Here is a 19,692-nt window from a genome sequence, read left to right as displayed (position 1 = left end):
TTCGGGTACCTCCCCACAAAAGTTAAAAATATTTCGCTAAAATGGTATGCACATTGACTCTTGAAGGCAGTGACCGAGTTGGTCCATGCTTTACGCATCATAATATTTCCGTGAAACATAGATTAGATTCAAATGTGGACTATATTGGTCCACTACTTCAGGTACCTCCCACACAAAATTTGGGAAAAGTGCAGTTTAAGGGCTGCTCACAAATCGGTTTCATTTTTGTTGTAGCAAATTGAATTCGCTGCCCCCATCACGACGGTACAAGTTTATTCAGGGGTCCAGACTACCTGAGAAAATGGCCCGAAAGGAGTAAACAACCCCTATGACAACATATGTAGTGGCTGCAGCACACGATAACTCTCGAACGGATCAGCCAATTCAGTCCAAAATTTGACCTTTAAAAAATTTGTAGTTTAACTTCGAAAATGGTTCGTATATGTCTACTACCTAGGGTACCTCCCCCACAAAATTGCAACATTTTTATTTAAGTGCAGTTCAGGATCTGTTCGAAGATCCTTTGGAAAATTATACCGATGCTACTCCTTGTAGTAATGTTTACAGCGATATTATGTTCTTCGTGGGCAAGTATATGCTTCCAGACATTCTGCTCGAAACCTCTAAGTTATACGGTGACCAACTGAAATGACTTCCAAAATAAAATCCACTTTCATATTGGAGTATGTCGATCCATACATTTAGGTACCACCCCCACAAAAATTCAAAACTTGCCACAAAAATAGTGCGCACGATAACTTACGAAGTCAGTTACGAAGAAATGTCCATATCGCTCTTCTCATTGGGGTACCTCTCAAGATCACATTTTTATTTAAGTGAAGTTTAGGATCTGTTCGAAGATCCTTTGGAAAATTATACCGATGAAGGAGTATCATCCTGTCTAAGCGATATTATGTTCTTCGTGGGCAAGGCCATGCTTCCTGACATAGTGGTCTAAAACCTTTAAGGTATACGGTGACCAACTGAAATGACTGGTGGGCACAATATCTATAGAAAGTAATAAGTCCCAAATTAAGATCCACTTCCAATATGGACTATGTCGGTCCATTTTTGAAGTACATCCTCCGCAACACTTTTGAGTTTCAAACCCAATATATTTTGTGTCGGCAAGTTCATACTTCCAAAAAGGGACACAAAATCTGCGCAGCCGGTATTATATTAGATATAGTCAATAAATGAAAGTTTCAATTCTCAGAGGCTGACGGTATATCTCTGTCGGCAAAGCCTACTGATACTTTTTTCCTTGTTTTGCTTTATAAAGGTAAATGTAGTAAAAAAAACGGGGTTTCTAAGATTTTCAACTTTAAAATTCCATAAATTGGATTTTTACAACGGATTTCTATTTTCTTTTAAAGGGGCAAATAATATCTTTCGAACAAGCTAATAAGTTTTGAAATCGTTTAAACAAACGGCTAAGTTATAGCGGTTGAAATGCTGAAGGAATCTCATAAAAAACAGGAAAATGCATTTCCTTGTGCTCAAGATTGCTTAGAAGATACCAAACAGTATAATTATTTATTTTTACCAAAAAAGTAATAGAGTAAGCTTTCGAAAACCGGAAAACCTAATGCAACCGGTTAAAAAGTAGATATGTTATGCAATTTTTTGTGTTTTAACTTTCCGGTTTTTTATGCAAGTCCGTCCCTCTGCCCGTGTTTGGTAATTACTCTGGTATTCACAAGGGAGCTGAAATTTTGGAAAGGTTGGTCTTTCGTTTCGAAGATGGACTACATGGTTCCACGTTTGGAATAGCCCCCATATAACGGCATCGCCAAATTTCAGGCATTTTGACGATTTTAGATACATTTTCGGACAGAATTAGCTATAATTTGGCTTTTAAGGTTCGAAGGGGCCAAGAAACTTCTCCACCAAAAATTATGGATATAGGTCGACGTTTTCATATAGCCCCCATATAAAGGTACCCCCAATTTCAGATATTTCGACGTTTTATCGAATTAGCTTTAATTTGGCATTTAGGGTTCGATGTGGACATGAAACATCTCTACCAAAAATTATAGACATAGGTCTTTGTTTTGTTTTAGCCCCCATATAACAGTGCCTTCCGATTTCAGGTATTTTAACGTTTTTACCTACGTTTTCCGACCTGATTATTTATAATTTGACACTTAGGGTTCTCCATGATCAAGAAACGTCTCTACAAAAAATTATGGTCGTGTGTCCACGTTTTGTTCAAAAAACGTCGAAATACCTGAAATCGGGCGATACCGTTATATGGCGCATAGAACAAAACGTGGAAATATGTCCATAATTTTTGGTGGAGAAGTTCCTTGATCACTTAAAACCGCAAATGGCAAATTACAGCAAATTTGGTCCGAAAATGTAGTTTAAATCGTCAAAAAAACCTGAAATCGGGTGGTACCGTTATATGGGGGCTATACCAAAAAGTGGACCAGTATAGTCCATCTTCGAACATGATGTCCCAGCAAACAAAATACTCATATTTTCAAAATTTCAGCGTTCTATTTCAATTGTTGTGGATGCTAGAGTGATTAGCACATACGGACGGAGGAACGGACTTGGGTAAAAAAAACCCAAAAGTAAACAAGAAAAAAAGTATCAGTCGACTTGGACGACAGAGATATACCCTCAGCCTGTGTGGACTGAAATACTTTTTTTCTCAAAAAAAAAAAACTTATGTATATTGGGGGTTTTCAAAATTTTGGGCGTATGAACCGATATATAGGTCTCTTTTACCATACTTTTGCGGGGATATCGATAGATAGGTCTTTTTTACCATACTAGCCTATCGCTGTAAACAGTTTCGACAATATTTAGAGATAAAAGTTTGGGCCAAATTGGTTGCTACGTCTATGAGATATCGCGCCTACCATTTTAATGAATATTTTCGAACTTTTGTGGGGGAGGCACCGGAAGGAGTGGACCTATAAGCACTACCTTCAAATTTCATCTAATATTCGAAGAAATATTACGATATCCAAAGTATGGACGAACGCAGTATTCGGTTTGAGCTCTCCAGCCACTACATATGGGGTCATAGGGGTTTTTTACAACTTTCGGGCTGTTTTCTCAAGAAGTATGGACATGCTCCTGAAAAAACTTTTACTGTCGTAATTGAGGGAGCGAATGCATGTTGCTTCAACAAAAATCAAATTGATTCCAGAGCAGGTCTTAAAGTGAATTTATCCAAAATGTTGTGTGGGAAGTACCCGAAGGAGTGAACCAATATATAGTCCATATTCGAACTTGATTGGACCCTATTCTAAGTCTGGTAGAAATTTCACGATGTGCAATGTATGGGCCAAATCGGTTACTCCCTTCAAGAGTTATCGTGCACACAAATTTTCCGAACATTTTCGAACATTTGTGGGGGAGGACCGGTATGAGTGGACCGATATAATCCATCTTCGAACTTAAAGTAAGTTTGGACAAAATATTACGAAAGCCAAATTTTGAACCGAATCGGTTGACACGTTCGAGAATTATCGTGCGCTCCAGCCAGCCAGACAGACGGGCAGTGCTAAATCAACTCCCAATTGTCTGAAATGGATTTCGTCCAAACATACTTGGGGTATAAAACCATTATTTCTATGAGGCACATTTTGTCAGGTATGAATGTGTATATACCCTCGTTAGCATAAATGCTGAGGGTGTAAAAACACAAAAAATTGCGTAACCTATATATTTTTCAACCGATTTCATTAGTTTCTCCGGTTTTCGTAAGCTATCATTTGTCCTTATCCTTTTTGGTAAAAATAAATAATTATACTCTTTGGTATCTTCTAAACAGCCTGGAGCACAAGGAAAACTATTTTCCCATTTTTTGATGCGATTTTTCGCCTTCAACTACTATTATTTAGCCATTTGTTAACCGATTTCAAAGCTTAATGGCTTCTTCGAAAGATATTATTTGTCCCTTTTAATTTATCAAACAACAGTTTAGTCAAGCCTTCAATACTGTATCACATATACATCAGCTTTTTAAAAAAGCTTGATATAATGGTATTTCAAAAATCTGAAATAAGTTGGATATCTTCTATTCTATCTATTTAGTGGTGGTCTGAAGAATTAAGTTACGAAACGTTTATTTGTATAGAATATGGGTGTACTCTGATAAGATTGATTCGGATCAAATTCCTTCTGTTTGCCTTGCGTCGTCTACATTGGACCATAACCGAGCTTCTTACATCTTATAAAAGCCGTCTAATATCGAGGATATTAACTAAAAACAAGTGAAAAAACGTTAAGTTCAGCCGTGCCGAACGTGTTCAGCCAAGTGAAAGGTATCGCCTATGGGGCTATATCAAAGTGTCTGTCTACCTTTACAATTTTTGGTTGAAAACTTTTATAACTACAGGGAACCTCAAAAGTCAAATTACGGAAATTTTCGTCAAACAATGTAGTTAAAATCCTCAAAATAACGAAAATCAGAAGATACCGTTATATGGGGGCTATTGCAAAACATGGACCTATGTTGACGATTTTTAGTGGAGATGTTTTGTGACCGCTGGAAACCTCAACTGTCAAATTACAGGTAGTTTGCTAAACAAATGTAGCTAAAATCCACAAAATACCGAAAATCGTAAGGTACCGTTATATGTGGGCTATTCCAAAACCTGAACTATCTTTAACATTTTTAGTGAAGTAGTTTTTGGACCACTAGGAACCCCAAACGTCAAATTACAGGTAGTTCGGTCAAAAAATATAGCTAAAAATCCCAAAATACCGAAAATCGGAGAGTACCGTTATATGGGGGCTATAAAATGTGGGCCGACATAGCCCATCTTCGAACTTAACCTGCCTATGGGGAAATGCACTCGGGTGCAAAAATACAGCGCTCTAGTTCAATTATTGTGGACGCTAGAGTGATTACAACAGACGGATAGGCGGACATGGCTATATCGACTCAGAATTTTATCCTGATCAAGAATATCAAACACTAAAATGGTAAATGGTTCGAAGATCCTTTGGAAATGTGTACCGATGATGTTCGTTGTGATCCTTTTTACAGTCATATTATGTTTTCCGTAGACAAGTCCATGCTTGGGTATGAACACTTTCATACGAGCAAAATTTGCCTCATCGAAATAGTGGTTTTAGACCCCAAGTATGTTTAAACAAATCCGTTTCAGACAATTTGGAGTCGATTTAGCAATGTCCGTCCGTCTGTTTATCTGTTTGGCTGGCTGGCTGGAGCGCATGATGGCTTTCGAACGGATTAACCGATTTGGTCCAAAATTTGGATTTCGCAATATTTTGTCCAAAATTAGTTTAAGTCGGAAGATGGATCTACTCCTGGAGTCGATTTAGCAATGTCCGTCCGTCTATTTATCTGTCTGGATGGCTGGCTGGAGCGCATGATGGCTTTCGAACGGATTAACCGATTTGGTCCAAAATTTGGATTTCGCAATATTTAGTCCAAACTTAGTTTAAGTTCGAAGATGGGCCTACTCTCTCGTATACCTCCCCCACAAAAACTCAATTTTTTCGCAAAAATTATGCGCACGATAACTCTAGAAGGGACTAACCGATTTGGTCCATACTTTACATATCGTAATATTTCTACCAGACATAGATAAAGTTCGAATGTGGACTTTATCGGTTCACTCCTTCGGGTACATCCTCCCGAATACTTTTAATTTTTGTTGTAACAACTTGTATTCGTTAACCTCATTAGGACGGTGCAAGTTTTTTTCAGGGGCAAGTCCATACTTCCTGAGAAAATGGCTTGAAGGCTGTACCCGCTATGACAGCATGTGTTGTGGATTGAGCGCGAACGGATAAACCGATTCGGCCCAAAATTTGGCACTCAAAATTTTTTGCCCAAACTAAGATCAAGTTCTAATATGGGCCTTATCGGTCCAGTTCCAAATAGGAACCCGTCAACGAATAAACAAGGATTTTAAAAACATTTTGTTAGGGACATATCTAAGAATATAATATAAAAATATTTTTTCAAGGACGCATCAAAGATTGATAGTGGATTTTTTAAAAAATATTTTTTTCAAGGAGCCTTTGATGGATTTTTAAAAACATTTTTTTTTTCAAGGAACCATCGAAGAATTAACGTTTAAAAATATTTTTTAAAGGACCCATCAAAGAATATACGTGCATTTTTAAAAATATTTTTTTAAAGGACCCATCAAATAATAAAAGTAAATTTTTAGAAGCATTTTTTTCAAGGACCCATCAAAGAATAGGCGTGGATTGTTAAAAATATTTTTTTCAAGGATTCATCAAATATTAACCGTGGATTTTTTAAAAATATTTTTTCAAGGACTTACCAAAGATTAAACGTGGATTTTTTAAAAAAATTTTTTTCAAGGACCCTTCAAAGCGTAAACATGGATTTCTAAAAATATTTTTTTCAAGGACCCTTCAAAGCGTAAACATGGATTTCTAAAAATATTTTTTTCAAGGACCCTTCAAAGCGAAAACATGAATTTCTAAAAATATTTTTTTCAAGGACCCTTCAAAGCGTAAACATGGATTTTTAAAAATATTTTTTCAAGGACCCATCAAAGAATAAACGTGGATATTTAAAAATATTTTTTCAAGGACCCATCAAAGAATAAACGTGGATTTTTAAAAATATTGTTTTAAGGACCCATCAAAGAATAAACGTGAATTTTTAAAAATATTTTTTTCAAGGACTCAACAGAGAATAAACGTGAATTTTTAAAAATATTTTTTTCAAGGACCCAACAAAGAATAAACGTTAATTTTTAAAAATATTTGTTTCAAGGACCTATTAAAGCATAAACGTGGATTTTTACAAATTTTTTTCAAGGACCCATCTAAGAATAAACGTGGATTTTTAAAAATATTATTTTTAAGGACCCATCAGAGAATAAACGTGGATTTTTAAAAATATTTTTTTCAAGGGCCCATCAAAGAATAAACGTGGATTTCTAAAAACATTTTTTCAAGGGCCCATCGTCGATTTTTAAAAATATTTTTTTAAAGGCCCATCATAGAATAAACGTGGATTTCTTAAAATATTTTTTTCAAGGGCCCATCGTCGATTTTTAAAAATATTTTTTTAAAGGCCCATCATAGAATAAACGTGGATTTCTTAAAATATTTTTTTCAAGGGCCCATCGAAGAATAAACGTGGATTTTTAAAAATATTTTTTTCAAGGACCCATCAACGTTTAGACCTGGATTTTTAAAAATATTTTTTCAAGGGACCATCAAAGAATAAACGTGGATTTTTAAAATTTTTGTTCAAGGGCCCATCAAAGGTTAGACGTGGGTTTTAAAAAATATTTTTTCAAGGACCCATCAAAGGTTAGACGTAGATTTTTAAAAATATTTTTTTCAAGGGCCCATCGTCAATTTTTAAAAATATTTTTCTCAAGGGCCCATCGTCAATTTTTAAAAATATTTTTTCAAGGGCCCATCAAAGAATAAACGTGGATTTCTTAAAATATTTTTTTCATGGGCCCATCGAAGAATATACGTGGATTTCTTAAAATATTTTTTTCAAGGGCCCATCGAAGAATATACGTGGATTTTTAATAATATTTTTTTCAAGAACCCATCAAAATTTAGACCATCAACGTTTAGACCTGGATTTTTAAAAATATTTTTTCAAGGCCCATCAAAGAATAAACGTGGATTTTTAAAATTTTTGTTCAAGGGCCCATCAAAGGTTAGACGTGGGTTTTAAAAAATATTTTTTTCAAGGACCCATCAAAGGTTAGACGTAGATTTTTAAAAATATTTTTTTCAAGGGCCCATCGTCAATTTTTAAAAATATTTTTTTCCAGGGCCCATCGTAAATTTTTAAAAATATTTTTTTCAAGGGCCCATCAAAGAATAAACGTGGATTTCTTAAAATATTTTTTTCAAGGGCCCATCAAAATTTAGACGTGGATTTTTAAAAATATTTTTTCAAGGGCCCATCAAAGAATATACTTGGATTTTTAATTTTTTTTTTTTTCAAGGACCTATCATAGGTTAGACTTGGATTTTAAAAAATATTTTTTGAAGGACCCATCAAAGGTTGGACTTGGATTTTAAAAATATTTTTTTGAAAGACCCATCATAGAATAAACGTGGATTTATAAAAATATATCTTTCAAGGACCCATCAAAGAATAAACTTGGATTTCAAATTACGAAATTTTGATATTATCAAATTCAAATAAATTAATTGTAAATTCAATAGAAATTCTAAAGTGAATATTTGGAACTATTATGAAAAATGTTTGATGTGCATTTATGAAAATATGGTATAGTAAAATATCAAAGTTGTTCTTTTTACAAAAAGTTTATATTTTATTTATAATAAAAGCATTACAAAAACTCTATTTACAACAAACACCATATAAAAATATCTCGAAAATTTATAACAAAAAGTATAAAAATTTTATATCACCTCAAATTAAACTCTTTTGTGGGCAACTGGCAAATAAGTTTGTTGAGTATTGGTGCCTGTGTGGGTAATTTGAACGGGGGCAACATATTGAGAATCATCATCACCGGAACCTCCCAAGCTACCGACAACTGAAGAAACTGGAATTGTACCTTCATTGTGGGATTCGGAGGTACCACCGAGAGCATCATATTGGGCTTGGATGGTGTGTTGAGCATGAATGGCCTCTTCGGGAGTCTTGTATTTGATAAAGAAGACTTCAGGTTTGTTATTGACTGGAGCAGGAGTAACAACTTCAGCGTTAATATCCAAGGCATTGGTCTTCTTGGAGAGGACATAAATGGCGGTCTTTTCTTCAGTTGGAGCAACATTGGCAATAATTTTAGCCTTGCTGTTATGATTTGAGGGTGAATCAATGAAGACAACACGATAGTTCTTTTGGGGACGACCAATGTTGATGTATTTAACAACTTGTTGTTCATCATGATCTTCGGGAGCGGTATGTAGATAGAAATGCTTGGTAACCAGGGGAGCTTGATGAGTTTCCAATTGACCCAAGAAGGCTTGTTGTTCGGCATAATTTACAGAAGGAGTTTGAGAGAAGGATGAGCCACCAGAACTGAATTGTGAACCGCCGCCAACGCCAAAACCGCCACCATAAGCAAAACCACCACCACCTACTTGGGGGCCAAATCCAGAATAATAGGAGGAGCCACCTGGGGCGCGCAAAAAGGAACCGCCTCCACTGGTGTGGCCTTGGTGGTAGCGATAGCCTAAGCTAACATCGGGGCGGGCATTGGCACAGCTTAAAAGCACTGTGGCACAGGCAATTAACTGAAATGGAAGGGAGAGAGAGAGAGAGAGAAATTGAGTTAGTTAAAACTGTGGAACATTAGGGTGGGATTTGGAAAAGTAAATATAATGTTATTATTTTCGGAAATTGGGTGGAAAGGAAGCTTCCTATTAATTTAAGAGCTTTTTGAATGTAATTTGAGTAGTGTATGGCAACAGTTCAGCTTAGAAGCTTTATTATTTTTGTTGTTTTTCAGCTTTATAAGCTTGAATGTAAGCTTTTTGAATTTATGTTTTATTTTACAATACAAAGATTTTTTTCATTGAGAATTGAGTTGAAGCACAGTTCAAGTTTGTGGCTTTTTAAATTAAGTTGTAGTTTCTTTAAAGCCTTTGAAGACGAAAATCTTGAACAAAAGCTTTTTTATGATTTTATAAAATGTGAATATTTTGTAGTAAGCTATTTGAAAGCTTTTTGTAGTGTCTTAGAGGTTAATTAAGCTTTATGGTTTGCTACCATATGGTTCCAACTCTCTCTGGGATTAACAAACTTTTATTAAAAGCTTAAATTAACTTTTATCGGCACTCTTTTTTATAGTCCAAGCTTTATCGTTAAAAAATTCGTTATGAAAATGAATTAATTTAACTCCAGGGTTTTATTGGGACTTATAAGCTGTTGAAGATCTTTCGGAAAGTGTTTTTTTTACAATCCATTATTTAGAGATTTTTGAAAATGTAGCCCAGTGGTCACGATTTTTTTATAAGCTTTTAACATATTCTGAATAATGAGCTTTTTCAAATTCTTGTAAGTATTACTTTTTGACAAGCTTTTTTAATTTTGGAACTTTTTAAAGCTTTTACTACTTCCTATTTTATTTCACAAACACTTATTTGCCACAAATTTAGATGCAAGGTCCTTTCGTCTGACGGCTAATCCACATTTCCAAGTTGTTTTTTTGATTCGCCTTTAAAACTCACCACAAATGAATTCATGCTCAAGCTTAGTTAGGAGCCTTCTCTCAGGTTTTAGGTAAAAAGAAAAACTTTTGGTTGGTTTGGTTGTTCTCTCTTAGAGTTGTTGAGGAACTACTGATACCAAAAAGCCTGCCCACAAACAGTTTTATACTAAATTCTCTGCAATGCAATGCAATCGAAATTGAACAGTTATATTACAAAAACTCCCCTCAGAAACTCATCATCTGCTACATCAAACCCACGTTGCTGTGAAAGAAGTATCCAAAAAAAAAATATTTTTTTCTTTAATTAAAACTAATTAAAGAAATTTCATAAAAATCTCCAAGATACATCATCAACGTGCCATAAATCTATGGCTCTCAATGCTTATGTCCGGTATTTCCAACAACAATAAAAAAATTAAATGGTCCAAACATCTCCTTCAGCAGCACACAATTCGGTGTCTGTAGCTGACCAAACCAGTGGCACTAAAAGGTGCTAAATAATTTTGTATTTTTGTTTGACAAGTTCAATTTAATGTTGTTGTTGTTGCTGATGATGTTTTTAGATCAAAATGGCAAAATCGATTCGATACTTCTTCAAGTTACTGCTTCAGCAATAAGTCAGTCATTCAAACGTTTTTTTTCTGCTGCTCTTACAATTAGTTATTAATTAAGACATTTCTGCGGATGTGTTGAGCCAAAGGGTAGTGCGGGATATCGCGACATAATTTTTCTTGCCATATTCATCTTAAATTGTTATATTTTTTATTGATAATATGTGATTTTATTTAGAGCTCTGCTGTTATTTTGAAATGCATGGAACAGTGAAATCGTTTGTTTTAAGTTCAATGATTTTGACATTAGCACTTCTGGTTATGGGCATAACCAGAAATGGAAAATTTACTCATGCATACGAAGTTGTCATTATGCATTAGATATAAAATACCGCAATCAATTAATGGAGACGAGGTGAAGGAATCGTTTTTTGGGAAATATGGAATTTTTCGATCTTTAAATTCTGATAATCTGATAATATAGGTTTTCTTTGTATTCAGGGTCGAAAAAAGCCCGATAACCAAAATTTTGATCTTTAAATTCCAATAATCAGGTGGATTAATATCCGCCCTTTTTCTAAAATAAGAAAAAAACAATAAAATTATTCGTGGACCTAAAAACCCGAAGGATATTAGCACTTTGATTGTACATGAACAAAATTATTTCGTTGTTAGCAGGACAAACGGACTATTTTTAATAAACATTTCAAGGCGACCCTCAAAAAACTCTCAAGCTATACTTTATTAAAAAATTTGGAATTTTTTTGGGGGAAGCACCGGAAGGAATTGTCCGATATATTCAATCTCCCACCTTGAGCTGGTTGGTTTGGAAGAGAGTGAGAGGGCGAAGAAAACAAATGTCGGGGATATTGATGTGGTGTTGTTCGATGGTTAATACTGGAAAGTAGTTAGGTGTAATGAGATCTATGTATGTCTGACAAAAAGGTGAGCGTAACTATCTCGTATCTATCTATACTTAATCCTACAGTAATTCGTAGTAAGCCCCATAGCGATCTTCATCTTTGACATATCGAGTGAGAAAAGGGAAAAGTTTCTACGTAGGCCAAATTTCTTTGGATATCCTACATCCAAGTTCCAAAGAACATCTTCGGTATCCCTTCTCATGATAGATCTCACTACGTTTGCCGATGTAGTAACACGTCGATGGCGTAACAGACTCATCAATTGGTAAGTCGACTTAGTGCCAGTACCTTCCTCCATCTAGGACCCATCTTTGTATATTGTCAAACCGTCCGTAGGAGAATTTCCTCTAGTCCACATGACCCTGCTTGGAATAATTACTGAGGGCGAGTCAAACCTGAAAGAAGTGGGCGTCCAGAGGAGAATTACCTTCAGCTCAAAATTCTCTGCTTGGAACAATTGCGGAAGATAAGTCAAACCTGAAAGAGGGCTGACTATAAAATAAGTCTTAGACCTATGCATGGCGCGACGTTCCTGAATCCCGGAGTCTAAATGTCATCCTCGCAGCTTGAAACTGGATCACGATATCCAGAGGTCGGAGCATCACATAGTTTAAAACTAAAATACAAACGTTCGCAAAACCCTAAATTCTGTAGAAGCGTACGAGATTTGCATAATGCCCGCGTGACACGAAACACGAGATTTTAAAATATAGTGTTTGTAAAGGTTGGTTTTCTTTGGCACATTTGGTTGCCAAAGTATATAAAAATCCGTTTGTTGAAAACTGTGTAAAGAATGAAGTTGTGAAATTCTGTAGACATAAAGAGAGTCACTTCTCACGGTGCTCTTGAAGCAACTTTAACTTCTCATAGATGAGAAAAATAAAAAAAAAAAAATAAAAAAATCGCCGGAGCGCTTTTTAAATAAATCGCGATTCAAGTTCACATTTTTTGGTTTTTTAGGTTTTTACGATTTTGCTTGCAACCCGTAAGCCCTATCGAAATGGAAGTAAAGAAAATGTTGTAGCTATGAAAATTCTCTACATGATTGACCTTCATGATAATTTCGTAGGTTTTACCATTATTAAGATATAAAAGTTCAAATTGAGACAATGCATTGACTGTATCGCCTCCTTATAAAACAATGTCATGACTGCAAATTCTCAACTTAAACTTATACATATATGGGGATTTCTGAGTGAAATCGGACACTTTTTCAAGATAAGGTTTTTGATTTCCTTTATTTTTTGCTGCGGTGATGCTGCTCATTAGCAAAACATTTTAGTATATTTTTAGATTTTTTTGGACTAACGGTTCCAGAGATATCGCGCCTTGAAAAAGTCAAATTCTGTAAAAACTACATGCAAAGAAATAATCATAACTTCTTTAATATTGGTCCAATTTGAAAAAATCTTTTTTTGTATGTTTTGTTGTTCTATCATATATTAAATAAAAAATAGCAAAAAAATTTGCACGGTGGGCTTGGATGCTATTTTCGCGATTTAATATTTAAAATCAATTTTTAAAGATGTTCGACCCCTTCGATTTTCTTAAAATTTTTTTGTATTAAACTACGTTCAATTACAAAAATTTTAAGTCATATGTGGTAATGGGATTCGGACGATTACTATTTTTTCTGATTTTTTTAAAATTTGTCAATTCAATTTTTCCTTTATACTTTTGTCCAAAATTTGTATTTCCTGTATTTTTGAAGCTAAGAGTACATATTTATAATTATATATTATGTATTTATCATATAAAAATAGAAAAAACTGCACAGTGGGCTTTAATGGAATTTTCGCTGATGCATTTTCCAAATCGAAAAATGACGCTGTTTTTAAGATGTTTGAGATAAATTCATAAATATAAAATCAAAACAAATGTTTAAAAATGAAACTTTTAATTTTTTTAATAAATTTTGCACACAGTTATAAAGGAAAAATTGAATTGACAAATTTTAAAAAAATCAGAAAAAATAGTAATCGTCCGAATCCCATTACCACATATGAAATTGAACGTAGTTTAATACAAAAAAATTTAAAGAAAATCGAAGGGGTCGAACATCTTTAAAAATTGATTTTAAATATTAAATCACGAAAATAGCATCCAAGCCCACCGTGCAAATATTTTTGCTATTTTTTATTTAATATATGATAGAACAACAAAACATACAAAAAATATTTTTTCAAATTGGACCAATATTAAAGAAGTTATGATTATTTCCTTGCATGTAGTTTTTACAGAATTTGACTTTTTCAAGGCGCGATATCTCTGGAACCGTTAGTCCAAAAAAATCTGAAAATATACTAAAATGTTTTGCTAATGAGCAGCATCACCGCAGCAAAAAATAAAGGAAATCAAAAACCTCATCTTGAAAAAGTGTCCGATTTCACTCAGAAATCCCCATATATATATATATCAAAAGTGGTACAACCTAGGAAAAAATTACGAAAGCCAATCTTGTAGAGAATGTTTACAGCTAAAAGATTGTCTCTAGTCCCAAGTTTTAACGGTTTCAAGCAAATCGTGAAAACGTAACAAAAAAGCTAAAAATGTGACTTGAACATCTATATATATCAACAAGTGAGCAAAGGCTATAGTCGGGACGGGGCCGACCATGTGATACCCTACACCACTACCCCTGTGCATAAGCTTTTCACTGGTAAACATTTCTTTTAGGGAATATAATCCGACTACCACCAAAAATAATATGCCTCTTTCTCTCTGGGACCCTCACAGGGATAGGTAAGTCGACTTTCGATTAATCGATTAGTCGACTTTTTGCAGTTAAAAGTCTAAAAATCGTGGTCGACTTTTGGCTGGAGGGAAAATCGCATAATCGATTATCTTGTGATCGATTTTCGAGTTTGACTTGCCGGTTTTACAGTTTTTGGCGGTTTTACATTTTCAAAAGAAAACTCGAAAATCGACGAATAATCGATCATAATCGATTTTCTGCCGTTATGAAAAAGTCGAAAGTCGTGTTTTATGACAAGTGAAATAATCGCCAGACCGAAAAATCACATTTTTAGTTTTAGACCAAAATCGAAATGTCGAAAAATCGATTATTGCTTTCCATTACCTATCCCTAGACCCCCATCCCATTTTTCCACTTTTTTTGGAAATCACGCTACAGGTCGCAATTTTAATTGGATCGTCACGAAATTTTGGGTGTTATTAGAGGAAAAAACCTTTTGATTTTTGATAATGGTCGGATATTATTCAGGGGTCGGAAGGTGACAAAAAAAATATTTGGAAAAAAGACCAACGTTTTATTTCAAAGTTAATATCTCCCTTCTGTAGGAGGTATATCGAAAGCAAATATGTGGCAAGGAAAGTAGACAAATATATAAATATTGAATCCTCACGAAATGTTGGGGGTTGATGGGGGTCTAACAGAGAAAGAAGCCTATTGATGGTTGGCATACATCCCACTTTTCCATTTTTTATTTGGGTTGTACAGTCGATGTACTTAAATGCGTTTCAAAAAAATTGACCTGTGTTAATGAAGACATTCAGAGCAAAGGCGCTAAGCTATCCCAATTTTAATATTTTGAATTTTATTAGTCAAAAGCTTATGAACAGGGGTAGTGGTGTAGGGTATCACATAGTCGGCCCCGACCCGATTATAGTCTTGGCTCACTTGTTTAAAATTAAAATGGTACAGAAATTTGCTTTTAAAATCAATTTCAATATTCTTTAAACTTTACCCAGATCTTTATACATTGCACTCCTTACCCTATTTAAAGTGTTTCTTTCTCAAGTCTATCATGCATATTAGGTGTAAATTAGATTTTTCGGTATTTCCATTTGACGTAATATTTCGTTTTCGTGTTTCGAATATTGAGACAAATTTCCCTACAACTCTTCATGTTGTTGTAATCACCTTGTAACACTTTTTAAACATTTTTTAATTTAATTATCACTAAAATTGGGAATTTTGTTTTTCTTTTTTCATATTCTATTTACAGAAGGTTGGCAAGCACTACGTGATACCAAGAGTATACAATTTTGGGAATATCGTAAAGCATTGGTACATCTACAAGCTACATATGGCATATTTCCCTACTACAAAGTTTCTGTAGAGAACCGGTATGTAAAATTGTATTTTTCAAAAATCTATAGGCCTACAGCTGTTACGTTTTCGTTGTCTCGTTTATTACAGTTTCAACAAACCTCACGAATACATTATTACATTGGATGAAGGAGAATTCGGTTTGCCGGATAAATATTTCTATAATGCTGATCGTAATGATGAGGTGTGCATGAATGAATCCTCTTACTAATCATGTTTTCTTATAGATAAACATTATTTCTGGATAAAAAAGAAAACGAAATATTATGTTTCTTAATATTCTAATATATAATTATATGCTAAAAATATACATATCTGAATCTCAATTTATAAATTGTTTGTATTTTTATAGATTGTCAAGGGCTATATTTTATTATTGCGAGACTTTGCCATTAATATGGGTAAGTTGTTAATTAATCATGAAGGTAAAAATGCATTTTATTCTAATTTTAAAATTTTCTAGGTATTGTATCAAAACAAGCTGAACTCTTTGCCGATGATGTTTTCAATTATGAAAAACGTATCGTAAATCATTTGGATGTTGTTAAATCGTCATCAGGTGAAAGACGTTTAAATGAAATCAAAACCTTGGTGGAAATTAAAACCATAGCACCTTCGGTAAGTAAAGGAGAGCTTTTGATAATAAAAATTAACTTCTTTGACTTGAGGTCATCGGAAAATAAAAAAGCAAGTTTTATTTTTGGTTTTTTTATTTTATAACTTTATTTTTCCAATATTTCGGCCATCGTCGATGGTCATCATCAGGGGTGTAGCTTTAAACAGAAAAACAATAATAAACAAAGTTGAAAAGTGTATATTACTTAAAAATGCAGGAACAACTCATGGATATGTGTACTTACAGACGTGTAAGAAAGGATCCCACAACGGCACTACAAGAAAAGTGCAACAAAATAATCATGCAACTCTTTTATATGAAAGTCATCAATGAAAATGATTAAAACAAACTTATAAACAAAACTTCGGTAGTACCAAAAATCTATGGACTACCAAAAATCCATAAGGAAGGAACCGCACTACGGCCTACATGTTCTTTCATAAACTCACCAACGTATGAGTTATCAAAATATACGGCCAACATTTTGAAGTCTTTGACAAAAGACTCAAAATATAATATAAATGATGCATGCGAATTTAAGTCTAGAGTCAACGAGCAGTTCATTGACAACGACGAAATTCTTAATTCCTTTGATGTCGTTTCATTGTTCCCCAGCGTGCCAGTAAATCTTGCAATAAATGCCAAAAAGAGAAGTGTAATACAATTAAAGAATATACAAACATTCCTATACATCTATTCATAGTTATGCTAAACGTGTGTATTAAGGACTCACGCTTTTTCTTATACAATGACAAAATATATGAACAACTCAAAGGTATGCCAATGGGTTCCCCGATATCACCAATAATAGCTGATATTATCATGGAAAAAATTATTAGACGAGAGTATGGAAAAATTGAAATGTCGATGACATATTTTGCATCGTTAAAAGAGATGAAGTCGATACTACCCTCAATATTTTAAATGCGTATAACCAGCAACTACGTTTTAAAATGGAGAGTGAGAAAAATAATCAGTTACCTCGACTCACTGGTAATCCGACAAGAAAATAAACTGATGTTAAATTGATACCAGAAACCAACTGCGTCTGGAAGGATTATCAACTACAATTCAAAACATACAAGACGCATAAAAATAAATACTTCAACAAATTTTATACGCAGAGTGCTTAACATAAGCGATAAAAGATTTCACGCAACCAACGAAATGATGATTAAAAAGATTTTAGCCTTGAATGACTTCCCAAAAAGAACCATTAATGATTTAATAACACAGGTAAAAACCAATAAAAGTGTTATTACTGAACCCAAAACAGTGAAAATATACAAGAGATCAACGTATGTGTCAGGCTTCTCTGAACGTTTTTCCAATTCAAATTTATTCAACAAAGAACAATAACAAATTGCATTGAAAAGTAACAACACAAACAACAACTTTTTCAGCCGCACAAAGGCAAAAATTCCTAATGAAGAAAAATCAAACGTGGTTTACAAGATAAAATGTAACGGCGATGCCAGCAGTACTTGTGATAAGGTTTATGTCGGGACCACCAAAACAAAATCCCAGTAAAATCTTCGATGACAAATCATGAGTTGAATCATGGGTGGAAGTGATCTGGCATGTCATCTTTTTGTCATTTTCACTCATGAATTTTATATGAGCTTGACCCCCAAAAGATGACGTTCTTTTTTGGATCCTAAGCATGTCATTTTAACCAATACATTGACATGTCATTTTCACCAATGCTTTGATATGTAATTTTAACCAATGGATTGACACGTCATTTTCACCCATGCTTTGACATGTCATTTTAACCAATGCTTTGGCATGTCATTTTCACCAACCCCTTGGCATGAAATTTTCATAAATATGGTTTTCATGAAAAACAAAACTCTTTATTAATTCAAACGAATTCATGAAAAAACAACATTTATTTTATCAGCAAAAAGTTTACATCCAAAATTGCAATGTAATCACCACCGCTGCAACGCAAAAGATTACTTCCTCCGTTCTCCGCAACTGATATTCCTTCATCTTACAAAAGGTTTTTTCAATTATCTTCCCATCACCAGTTCAGATTTCGACATGGACTCCAAATGCACTCCTTTAAGTATTTTTATTTCGTAAATTACTTTTATTTTATAATTTTGTTATTTTATAACAACATTTTGGTAATTTATACTCTTTTGTTTAGTGACGAAAATATGTAGGGATGTACAACCCGGCTTGCTTTAGGGATCTCTAAGAACAAAATGTAACGAACGGGGAGGAGAGACTTTTTATGGAAAATACCATTTATGCTTAATTAATTTATTTGTAATTGTTTCTTTCCAAAAGTCGTTTCTTCTTTATTTTCAGATTCTTGTTCCTTTTCGTTTCGGACTTTTTTTTCAAATTCCAAGAAGCGAGATTTGATTGATTTCATTCTATGTCAGATTTAGACAGACAAGGGAACTTTTAAAATAGCAATGTGTGCAGTCGGATTCTATTTTTAGCTCGATGGTTGGGACTTCATTTTTATTGCAGACATTTCGAGCTTCATATAATACCAATTGTTTAGAAGTTTTAGTTGTTTGATATGCAGGAAATGTAAGACAACATCACGACGACAGTTCTAACAACTTTGGTCTGTTCCAGAAACTGCAAGAATCTACTTATTTTTACTACGATAACAATTTTTCCTTTATGTTATCGGAAAAAATAGTAAAAATTAGTAGATTTTTGCAGTACTGGAACATACCAAAATGAAAATAAACAGGTGTGTAAATAAAAACACAAACATCATCTCTATTGGATCGATGGAATGGGTACAAATGCTGATGAAAAGATCGGATCTTTCACGACTTCCTTTGAACAAATGCAAAAGATGACATGAAATCACGTCATCGCAAAGAACCACTTCCGTCAAATTTTGCTTGGATTAAAAACAAGTCTCAGTGGTCATAAATCTGACCAAAGGGTAAAAAACAAACTCATTGAACAAAAAACTGCACTAGCAGACCACTGTGCAGTAACAGGGCATACACCTGACTTAAAAGATGTGCAAATACTAACACAAGAAAACAACTACAGGCGACGATATATGTTGGAAATGCTCCACATTATAAATGTACCACCAAAACATCGCATTAACTACAAAACCGATACTGAAAATTGCGCTCAAATCTATAGAAGCACTATAGAAAAACATAAAAAGCTTTAGTAAGAAAATACCTTTGCGCGTGAGTGGATGTTAATGTCTTACCAAGTTCTTTAAAACAAAAGAACAAATGTAATTATTACAAAATCTTATATTTGTGTTAAATAATTTTGATGTAAATAAGTTTTATTGTTTTTCTGTTTAAAGCTACAACCCTGATGATGACCATCGACGATGGCCGAAATATTGGAAAAATAAAGTTTAAAATAAAAAAACCAAAAATAAAACTTGCTTTTTTAT

General features: G+C 34.0%; 2 protein-coding genes across 5 annotated transcripts in view; one reads left to right on the top strand and one right to left on the bottom strand.

Annotated features, from left to right (window-relative positions):
* goe (endothelin converting enzyme 1) overlaps positions 1-19,692 on the top strand; it is a 309,104-nt gene that overhangs the window by 266,083 nt on the left and 23,329 nt on the right. For all 4 annotated transcript variants that reach the window (XM_073977156.1, XM_073977157.1, XM_073977155.1 and 1 more), the window contains 4 exons: positions 15,573-15,693; positions 15,767-15,860; positions 16,029-16,077; positions 16,140-16,294. In XM_073977156.1, coding sequence (XP_073833257.1) covers positions 15,573-15,693; positions 15,767-15,860; positions 16,029-16,077; positions 16,140-16,294 — 419 coding nt within the window. The remainder of the gene's footprint in view (positions 1-15,572; positions 15,694-15,766; positions 15,861-16,028; positions 16,078-16,139; positions 16,295-19,692) is intronic.
* On the bottom strand, positions 8,389-10,164 carry LOC141396764 (uncharacterized). The gene is made up of 2 exons (XM_073972403.1): positions 10,150-10,164; positions 8,389-9,213 (listed from the first exon to the last, which is right to left on the bottom strand). Exons 1-2 carry the CDS (start codon positions 10,162-10,164, stop codon positions 8,389-8,391), a joined length of 840 nt encoding a protein of 279 aa, XP_073828504.1.

The sequence above is a fragment of the Musca autumnalis genome, unplaced genomic scaffold (assembly GCF_047663935.1).
Source record: "Musca autumnalis isolate F117 unplaced genomic scaffold, ASM4766393v1 scaffold_3, whole genome shotgun sequence".
NCBI lineage: Eukaryota > Metazoa > Arthropoda > Insecta > Diptera > Muscidae > Musca > Musca autumnalis.
This window is presented reverse-complemented; position numbering and strand designations above follow the sequence as displayed.